Source organism: Sarcophilus harrisii, chromosome 3 (assembly GCF_902635505.1).
Source record: "Sarcophilus harrisii chromosome 3, mSarHar1.11, whole genome shotgun sequence".
In the NCBI taxonomy this organism is placed as follows: Eukaryota; Metazoa; Chordata; class Mammalia; order Dasyuromorphia; family Dasyuridae; genus Sarcophilus; species Sarcophilus harrisii.
In genome coordinates this window covers 586,618,497-586,629,067 of record NC_045428.1, presented here as the reverse complement: position 1 = coordinate 586,629,067, position 10,571 = coordinate 586,618,497, and the positions used below count along the sequence as shown (strand labels likewise).

At 48.4% G+C, this 10,571-nt stretch overlaps 1 protein-coding gene across 1 annotated transcript; it reads left to right on the top strand.

Moving 5' to 3' along the window:
• Positions 1 to 502: 502 nt before the first annotated feature.
• On the top strand, positions 503 to 5,598 carry TMEM88B (transmembrane protein 88B). Its single transcript, XM_031963044.1, has 2 exons — positions 503 to 1,265; positions 3,659 to 5,598. Exons 1-2 carry the CDS (start codon positions 996 to 998, stop codon positions 3,938 to 3,940), a joined length of 552 nt encoding a protein of 183 aa, XP_031818904.1. The 5' UTR covers positions 503 to 995; the 3' UTR covers positions 3,941 to 5,598.
• The last annotated feature ends 4,973 nt before the right edge of the window (positions 5,599 to 10,571 follow it).

The following is a 10,571-nucleotide window of genomic DNA, read 5'->3' as shown; positions in this document are numbered from 1 at the left end:
ATCTTTGCCAAGAAAACTCCAAATGAGGTCACAAAAGTCAGATATGATTGAAAAATGAATGAACAACAACATGGAGGTTTTAAGAATGAATTCTTTCAATAAATGTTGCAAAATTACGAAAATGAAGTTTGGCCCCAAAGAAAATGTAGAAGACTCCTGTTTCTTCAGTGAAGTAGGGGGACCCATGGGTGTTAATGTTGTATATCTTGTCAGATCTCTTTTTGTGTGTTAATTAGCTTTGCTGGGGGTTGTTTCTTTTTTCAAAATTTCTTTGTTCTATGGGATGAGTCTCTGGGCAAGAGGAGGAGGCTGGATAAAGGAGGAAGGGTGATTTTAGGGGCCCTTCTTCACTGGAAAGGCTGGGGGGTGAAGGGAGGGATGTTGGCTTCTTCCCAAAGGTAGGATATTTTCCACCCTGCCTCTAGAACTAGAACTGGTTAGCAGAGGCAGTGAGAGGGATTGGCATCTGTGGGCATGGGGTGAGGGAGGGAACTTGGGACACTGAGCAGGGAAGGCTGGGGGTGGGGGGGAAGCAGCCCTGCCTTTAGAAGCATCACAATGAGCTGAGACTGCCTCTAGCTCTAAGCTCCAAGTAGCCCCAGCTGTGCTTGAGTGAGGAGGACAAGATCCTTGGGATGGGAGAGAAATACTCAACGAGGAGGCAACGGGGACCTCTGTGGCCTGCAGATGACTGATCCTCATATTCCTTGCCTGGAGTCTGAGCCCAGACCCCTCCAAGCCACTGGCTCCAAATGGACTGAGAGGTCAGGAGAGAAGGTGGAAGGCTAGCAAGCTCAAAATACTGCAGGACTCCTTTCAGGAAGAGGGCAGAATCTAAGGCCCCAAGAGGATAAAAGACTCCAGACTGCCCTTTCACCTCAGTACCAGGGCATGCCCCAGAGGGAGCTAGTAGGTCAAAGCCACGAGAGCTGAGGGGGCTCAAGACCACCCAAATTGTCTTCCTGCCTTCTGAAGACTGCACCAGGCCCAAGAGGATGTCTGAAACGGAGCTGGAGGCCGAAGCGGAGGATGGGGTATCCGACACTTCACCCATGCTGCCTGGGCCCCGCTCCCTCCGCCTGAAAGTCCCCCATCTTCGCCCAGAACCCCTGGGTCCTGCCGGGCGCTGCCTCTGGGCGCTGATGCTGGCCACTGCCAATCTGACACTCCTTCTTCTCCATCTGCTGCTGCCTCTCGCTGTCTTCTCTGTGGCCCTGCTGCCATCGGCTGCTGTGGTCTACGTGGGCTTCCACTGTCACTCCAGGGTGAGCTACAGACTGGAGAGGGCAGGGGGTGGAGGGGAGGGAGACAAAGATGGGAAGCCTGGATTGGGTTCAGAGGTTGGGCCAGAGGATTGGGAGAATTTAGAGGTGCTGGGACCCAGGGAATGAGGAAATCTGACTCTAGGATATAGGAGGAGGGAGAGGGCTGAAGTCTGAGGGGGAAGAGGTCCTGAAGTCAGAGAGGTAAATAAAAGGATAAGGAAAATTTGGCTCTGGTCTCCTGGGATGGGGTGGGTGGGTCTGAGAGCACTGGAGAATCGGGACATGGGTGACCAAAGGCCCTCAAGCACAGATGATAGGATGGTCTAGGCTGTGATCTGGGTAACCCCATTTTTGAACAAAGCCAGCCCCAGGTTCTGGGAGACTGGAATAAAAAAACAGGTAAGTAGGACTGCATCAGGCAAATCTGGGGTTCAGTATTTGGGAACTTCCACAGCCCCAGGGGAGGCCTTATAAAAGGGTTGCTTTTTAAAGGCTCAGGGAGGGCAGAATACTCCCTAAAGTGGCTTCTATCCTTGAACTCTTCCAGAGAATCTGGTTCCAAAGAGTTAAGACTAGGCTGAGATTCCATGAAGACCTTTGTCTCTGTAGAGTGAGAAGAACTATTGTTTAGTACGAGGCTGGGGGGCAGGAGGGAAAGAAACAGCTCGATGCCCTCCCCTATTCCAGAGAGCCTCCCCTCCTGGTACCAGGGGCCACCAGATGGCAAAAGGATGGGGCCTCCACAAGGGCTTTAGGGAGCCAAAGATGATCTAGTCAGAGAGAGAGAGAGAGAGAGAGAGAGAGAGAGACAGACAGACTGTGTGTGTGTGTGTGTGTGTGTGTGTGTGTGTGTGTGTGTGTGTAGGGAAAGAGGGATCTTGTTTAGTTGTTTCAGTTTTATGGCCTCTTGGGGGAGTGAAGGGTTTGTTACCCTGTAGTCAGTGAGTACCAAGCACCAACTCCATGCTGGACACTTTGTCTTCAGGTTCTGGAGATAAAAAAAGACCAACAAACTGAAATAGTCCCTGCCCTCAGGGAGTTTACATTCTATATAGGGAAACACTCCGGCCTGGGGTCTCCCCTTTCCCCTTCTTCCCTACACTCTGGGCAGCATCCTTCTTTCCTCTTCCACAGAGGAACAGATGCTAAGTCGGTAGGAAGCAGATCCAGATCCACAAGGAGAGGGGAGCTAGTATAAAAATAAGAGAATATTTATATAGTATTTATATGTGCTAGACACTATGCTAAAAGCACTCTGGGAGATGAGGGTTGTTATGAGCCCCATTTTACACATGAGGAAACTGAAGCAAACAGGTAAGGTGACTTGCCTGGGATCATGGAGACATTAAGTGTCAGGGTCACATTTGAAACGCTTCTTTCCTCCCACCCCAGGCAATTAGGGTTAAGTGACTTGCCCAGGGTCACACAGCTAAGAAATAGTAAGTGTGTGAGGCCAGACTTGACCTCAGGTCCTCCTGACTCCAGGGCTGGTGCTCTATTTATTGAGCCATCTAGCTGCCTTGAGGTCCCTTTTGAATTCAGTTCTTCCTGATTCTGGTCAGGCAGTTCTGGCCATTGTGTTTCCCCCCTAGCTAGGGTGCCCTCCAAGCCAATGTTGTGGTGATGGAACCTGAGTCTAGAGCAGGAGGGAGGTTGAAGGGGAGAGTTTTTGAGAAGTTGGGGGAGCAGGGATAGATTGGAGGTAAAGGGGGGATTCGAGGAAGACATGGAAGCTGAAGAGAAAGAAGATATGGCTGTTGGGAACACAAAGTAGCTGCTTTACTTCTGGTAGACCTTTTCTTCTCTTCTCGGGAGCTGATGGTGATACAAGGAGACTGAGAGGCCATTGTGTTGTCTGACCTCTCTCCTCTTCCCTCTGCCTCCAATTTATCTCATTCTCAGTCTGCAACATCTGTGTCAGCAAAGGCTGCCCTGCAGCTCCTTCAGATGCCATGATCCACAGCTGTGGAGGATCTTGGGGGAACATGCCCCTTACAGTGCCCTTAGACATGGTCCTTAACATATGGGGACTGAAATGGATCCCAGTAATGGGGGGGGTCTCCCCTTTTCCCTCTCCCTTGCTCTTACAGCCAGAAGAGAGCCGGCTGTGGGGGAGGGCCGATTTAAATAGGACCCTGATGATCCGAGAATAGAGAGGGGGACAGGGAATTTCGGGAGGACACTGGGGTTCCAGGAAATCCCAGTCCAGGCCAGAAAGGTTAGAGAGAGCAGGAAGATGTTGTTTGTGTCCCACCCCTTCCTACTCATACAGTGGGGGGGGGGGGGGGGGGGGGGCGGGGGGGGGGGGGGGGGGGGGGTGCCGCGTCTGTGCCCCGCCCCCTCCCGCGGTGAGGGCGGTGCTGCCGTGCCCACCTCCGTCCTTCCCCCTCCAGGTGCTGCGCTCGGACTCACGGCCCTGCCGGGCCCTGCTGGATGACCGCAGCTCGTCGGCGCTCATTGTCCTGGGCTTCCTGACGCTGCCCCCGCTGCTGGTGCTGGCCTCGGCCGCGTACAGTCGCCTGATCAGCCGCCTGTGCCCGCTGCTGCCGCTACCGCTGCCGCCCCCGCCCTGGGCGGCGGCCTATGCCCGAAGCTCCTCACCTAAGCCCCCTAGAAGCTGCCTGGACCCCCAGGGCAGGGGGGAGGGGGACCGGCAAGCCCTGGAGTGGGTGTGATCGAAGAGCCGCAGTAGGAAGTCCCAGAGCCCTCTGGGTTTCTGAATGCCCACACTGCGGGTGCCCTGGGCACAGGTGCCCCAGCTGCCTACAGAAAGCCATCTCTCATTCTCCACTCCCAGAGGCCCCCTCTTCCCATCTCAGCTCAAACCCTATGCCCTGTTACTCAGAACTCCAGGGGTCCTGCACCTCCCTGTTCTGAGGGCGGAGTCTAGAACCCCTCTTTTTTGGAAGGGAAGATGAGTTCATAATCCAGGCCTTCTCTTCGCCAGAAGACCCAGGGGCAAACCTTCAGTCTCAATCCAAATGTTGTCTGCAGAAAACCCTAGTTTTCTACCACCTCTCCTCAGGGGACCCAAAGCCCCCACTTCCCAGAAAAGTGCCACACTCTTGGGACTCAGGAGGTCCAACAGCCCTTCCAGGAGAGACTCAATTACTGATGACCTTGCTCCCAGGTCCCGCATCATTTCGTTCCCCACAACCTCAAAGCCACCTCTTCCCCCTTGGGTTTCCCAGACCATGGCTGCCTGAGCGGACACCCAAAGTTTCTCCATCCCTGCCCACTCAGCCCCAGATTCAGCCCTTCCAGCCCAGCTGCCATCTCTCCCCCCAGAGTTCCTGATCCCCCGGCATTTGGTTCAGGAGCCAAGTTTGAGACATGGGTCCCATGCCATGCCGGACCTGGCCCAGAAACGCCAATGAAGCCTCTTTGTCCTTCAAGAACCCTTCCTGCCACAGCACCCACCCCAGCCTGTTGTCTATTATGAGAGCCAATGAAATAGAGCCTTGTGTTCTGGGGTGAGGGCAGGGAATGGCAAGAACTGTACTAGGTGTCTGGGCCTCCCCAAGTTACTGGATTGGTGGGCAAGGATGGAGGGAAAGAAGCAGGATGTAGGTAGTCATCCTCCCTTGCCTTTCTCCAAAGTCTCCATCCCATCCCACGGCCCCATCTCAAATACAGAAGGAAGGATTCAAATGGGACTTTGCTGATTCCCCTTCTCCCAACCCCCAGCTCAGGCTCTAGTGCTCACTCTTTCCTCAAATAGCATTTTATGCATCTCTGAACTATAAAATGGAAGCTTCCCAAAGGCAGGGATTTGATTGCTTCTTATCTCATTATTCCTGTGATATCTACAAACTACTTAGCACAGTGCGTCCTTCCTAGTAAATTAGGGGGAAAGGGAAAAGGCAAAAAGCATTTATCTAATGCTATGTACCACATACTCTGGGGTGTCTGGGTATTCCAGGAGGACTAGCTCCTCCCATGTGAGGGATGGCTGAGCACTTTTCAAGGCTGCTCATCCATCTTTGGGGTCCCCGTCATTCCCCCAATTCTCTCCCAAAGCTCCAAGATAAGCTGTCTTGGCCCATGAACTGAACCAAGTTGAGAGTAACCAATGGGTTACAAAACCATCAGTGAGTTAAGGGAATGTCTATCCCAAGCATGTGAAGACTTCCCTTGTCAGACTGGGTGAATGAGAACAATTTGTTCCAAAAGCAGCTGAGGCAGGCTCCGTGGAGTACTTAGAGCTTGGTCAGAGAGAGAAGGCGAGGTCATCCACCGAAAGGCTGGGCCATCGGCAGACATCTTGACTTTTGTCTTACCCATGAATTTCTTTCTTTTCTTTTCTTTTTTTAACTGAAGTTCTTTATTTTCAAAACATATGCAAGGATAATTTTTTCAACATTGACCCTTGAAAAACTTTGTGTTCCAATTCCTCTTCCTTCCCCCCACCTCCTTCCTTATATTTGCCACTGAATTTTAATGATTCTGGAAGAGAGAATGAGACTGATGACTTTGTAGGACTCGGACTTGCTTAAATCCGACTCACACCAAAGTCAAGACGTCACCCTTGATGTCATGGATCCTCGTCAAAAACGAAGGACAAACAACAGATGTCTCATTTAATTCTCATAATAGTCTGAGGTAGATACTGTTATTATGCCCTTGGACAGTTGAGGAACAGGCCAATAATGATTAAGTGACTCCTCTTGAGGTTATTAAATGCTTGTTGGGTTCAAATCCACAGCTGCTTACTCTCTGTGTGACTTTGGATAAGTCCCTAGGCTTAGATTTGTCATTAATTAAGAAGGGAAGAAAGTAAATTAGATGTTCTCTAGATCAAGGGCCCTGTGAATTTAGGGGGCCTTCAAATCGATTGGATGAACACTCCATAGCCTCGTGGAGCCAGAAGGGGCCTCACAGACCCCCTGGCCCAATCAGTGGGTAACCAAGATCTCCTCTCCATCCTGTCCTGACAAGTTGAGGACCTTTGGGAAAGGGCAGCCCAGTACCTCCAGAGAGAGGCTACTCTACTTCCCCCACACACACACATTTGAGTTCTATCCAATGGAAGTGAACAAAGAGAATTTTCAAGGACCCCCTATTAGTTCCAATAACATTAATAATTCCTAAATAGGAGAAAAATTCTGGCAGGAACACTTCATCCACAAGTCTGTTCTCACTAGATTGGAAGCATGAGTAAAACAGGGGTGTGCGTTTCTCCCCAGCTACATGCCATGTCTTGGGGCTCTAAAGGTGAAATGGCACCGGGGGATAGCTTCAGGAGACCATCCCCCCTACTTTTAACCATATCTCATTGTTAGAGAGCTTCTTCTGTCTTGGAGGAGAAATCTCTCTGGTTTCCAACCCATTAATCCTAGTCTTGATCTATTTCCTCTTAAGAAAATTGTGCCAGATTATATTGGATCCGAAGACATTTTGGGGGGAGGAGCAGGAGGAGTGGCAAGGGAATGGGGAGAAATCAGAACTGTGATCTCAGTTGGATAGGAAACTCTCGCTAAAAACCACATACCTGCACTGCAATGATGGAAAGAGAAGACCTCAATTGGAGCCAGGAAGATCCAGTTCAAATCCTACCTCAGCTGGGTGACACTCTAGGCTCAATTATATAATAAGGAAGAAGGATTGAATGGCCTCTAAGTTCCCTTCCAGTTCTCAATCTGTGATTCCATAGAGTCTGCCAACTGAAAATTTGCTCTAATGACTCAGGCCATCTACATCAATATCAGCCCTTGAACCCAAGATCTTCCTTCCTGACCAGTTTTCCATCTACTATTCCACACTCCCTCTCCGCTAAGAATACAAGAAGGAATAATGGCAGAGTCTTTGCCTTCAAGAGGAGGGCGTGGGATGGGAAAGAGAACAGACATTTATTTTATGATGATGATGATTTTAATTTTCCCTAGTTACATATAAAAACGTTTTTGTTATATGTATATATATATATATATATACACATTCATTTTTTACGTTTTCCATATGTATATTGAGAGAGAAAAATCACAACAAAAGGGAAAAACCACAAGATAAAAAAAAAAGGTGAAACGACATTCAGTCTCCATAGTTCTCTCTCTGGATGCAGATGGCATTTTCCATCCAAAATTTGTTAGAATTGCCTTGGATCACCGCACCGCTGAGAAGAACCAAACCTATCATAGTTGATCATAGCAAAATTCTGCTGAGAACAGGCATTTATTAAGCACCTACTATGTGCCAAGTGCTTTTTAAAAATTCCATTTGATCCTCACAACTGGGAGGTAAGTACTATTATTATCTTCATTTTCCACTTGAGAAAACCAAGACAGACAGAAATTATGTGACCTTCTCAGGGTCACAAAGCTAGTATTCCTGCCTCCAATCCCAAAATTCTATTCACTGTGTCCCTTATGATAGTTGCCTTATGATCTTACTGGGGAGATGTACCACACTTATAAAAAATTGTTGAATGACAAAAAGGGAGAAATTGAACAAGTATAAAACCCCTAGGAAACACTGGAGGAAGGAGAGATTACCATTGTCTCCCCTCTCCCCCAATTAACCATTCAGGGAATTCCTGGCAGTGGTGGCTCAAACTACTGCAGTGAAAAGCTGGAAATGGAGTCAGAAAAGCTGATCCGAAGCCCAGATCTTCTGTGTGACTGTGAAAGGGGATCTCAGTTTCCTCCTCTGTAAAAGGAGGGAATTAGACTAAAGTCCCTCTTAGCTTTAATAATAACAGCTAACGTTCATCTAGCGCTTAATCTGTGCCAGTGTTTTCCAGACATTATTTCATTTGAGCCTTAAACCATTCCTGGCAGGTGGGCAGCGATGGGAAAGGAGAGTCTGTTCCAGACACTGGGAAGCCGTAGGAATAAAGGCATGAGAAAGGGAACTCCGAACTAGGCATCCTGGTCCTTCCAGAGGACTTGTGGGAGATGAGGACCAGAGACATCCCGGAGAAGCCTTGAATGTCAGAAGCAGGAGTTTCCATGGACTGCCACGGAAGGGTTTGGGCCGAGGGAACAGGATTACTTCCACTGGCTCTTTTGCTATTCCTAGAAAAGACTTTGGCCGTTCTCATTGGCCGTCTCCCATGCTTGGATGCTTTCTCTGTCCATCTCCACCTCCCGACTTCCTTGACGTCCCAACAAGAGCCACACTTTCTGGAAGAAACCTTTCCCGCCCTCCTTTAATATTAGTGCCTCCCGTCTGTTGATGACATCTTTGGTACCTTGAATGTATCTGATTTGGACCTCAATCTCTGCATAATTTCTCTATTAAACTGTGGATGTTGGGAGGCAATGGACTTTTGCCTTTGTATCCCCGGCGCTCGGGAGAGAGTCTGGCACGTAGTCAGGGCTTAATAAATGCTTGCTGGCTGCCCAGCCAGAGTGGACACTGGAAGCAGGGGATGTTGGGAGGAGGCTCCCGGAACTGCTCAGGTGGGAGGTGCTGAGAGCCCTTCACAGGGAGAGGAGGGGCTGGATGAGTTGCGCAGTTTGGAACTAGAAGCCTTGGGGATTAGATAGATTAGTGGGGAGTGTTAGAGGGCAGAGGGGCAGAGGGCAGAGAGAAGGTCAAGATGACACGAAGATTCCTTGAGCGTGGGGATGGCAGAGCCAGCACTTTCGAGCCTGGAGCCTCCAAGAAGATTAATCACCCTCAAGAAGCTGGGAAGTCTTAATCCCCAGAATTTTCAGAAGACGAGCTGGCGGGCCAAGGCTGAGGGAGGGATCAAATAGGATAAGCAAGGGAATAAAGTTGGATTCCGGAGCCCCTGGTTCCTTCTCCAACATCCAAAGAAGGTCGGGGCTTAATTCCGAGGATGACCAGGAGGTGGCGCCTCAGGCCTTAAGCATCTGAGCCTACCCAGGATTCATAGGATGACTCGGATCACATTTAGTCCAACGGCCTCATTTGACAGATGGGGAAACTGAGGCCGGGGAGGCGAAATGATCACGCAGCAGAGGCAGAATTTGAACCCAGGTCCTTTGGTTCTAAATCCAAAGCTCTTTGGGAGGGGAAGGGGGGAGAGGCAGGATTTCCAGCTGTTCTGGTACACACACATAGCATGGACCCCAGAAGCTGTCTCAGGGAGGGGGGAGAGGAGAGAGGGAGGGAGAGAATTTGGAACTCGATTTTTTTTTTAAATGAATGGTAAAAATTTACATGTAACTGGGAAAAAAATTTTAATGCATGCCAAATGACATAAATTAATTAATGTGGTCCTGTCTCCCTCTTCCCTAGGGAGAGAGTGAATAGTGGAAATTCGGGGATCAGGAGGGGCTGTTTGGAGTCCAGAGAGCCTCCTCCTTGCCCCTCAGCTGCCATCTTCATGAGCCTCCCTCCCAACCTCCCTCTACCTGCTCTCCTGGCCCACAGACCCCCGTCCCCATTGCTCAGGATAGAACTGCAGCCAGCTGAGCCCTCCTGACTCTCACTATCTCCCATCATTCCTTGTTTCTTCCCTGACTATCTCCGTCTCCATCCAAATTCTCCCAGTTCCTGCTCTCTCTGCCCCAGTTTTGTGCCTGGTCTCTCCTCTCTCTCCTCACGTCTCCTTCTCTCCTGCCTTCCCCTCATTTCTATTTTAATGTTTCTGTCTCATATCTGTCCTTTCTTCCGTTCATCTCTTCCCTGATGCCCTTCTCCTGCCTAATCTATACATATCCAGGAGTAGCACAATGCCTGGCTCATGGAAGACCCTTAAATATTGATCCATTACTTTCCATCTCTCCCTGTCTTCTTCATTTCTGCCCTGATTTCCCATTAAATCCCCCTCACTTTATCTTTTCACCCTGCCCCAATTTCTGTCTCTAGATAGGGAGAGAAAGGGAGGAAATGGGATGGATAATAATAATAATAATAATAATAACTAGCATTTATAAAGCACTTTATGAACTACTTTACCCAATGTAAAATATAACAAATGCTAGTTATTAGAATAATAATAACAATTAGCATTTACAAAGCACTTTATAAAATACTTTTCACAATGTAAAGTACAATATAAATGCTAGTTATTATTAGAATAATAATAATAACTAGCACTTATAAAGCATTTTATGAAGTGCTTTACACAATGTAAAATACAATATAAATGCTAGTTATTATTAGAATAATAATAATAACTAGCACTTATAAAGCATTTTATGAAGTGCTTTACACAATGTAAAATACAATATAAATGCTAGTTATAATATTAACAACTAGCATTTGCAAAGCACTTTATAAAATACTTTTCACAATGTAAAGTACAATATAAATGCTAGTTATTATAGTAATAGTAATAATAACTAGGATTTATGAAGCACTTTATGAAGTGCTTTATACAATGTGAAGTGCAAC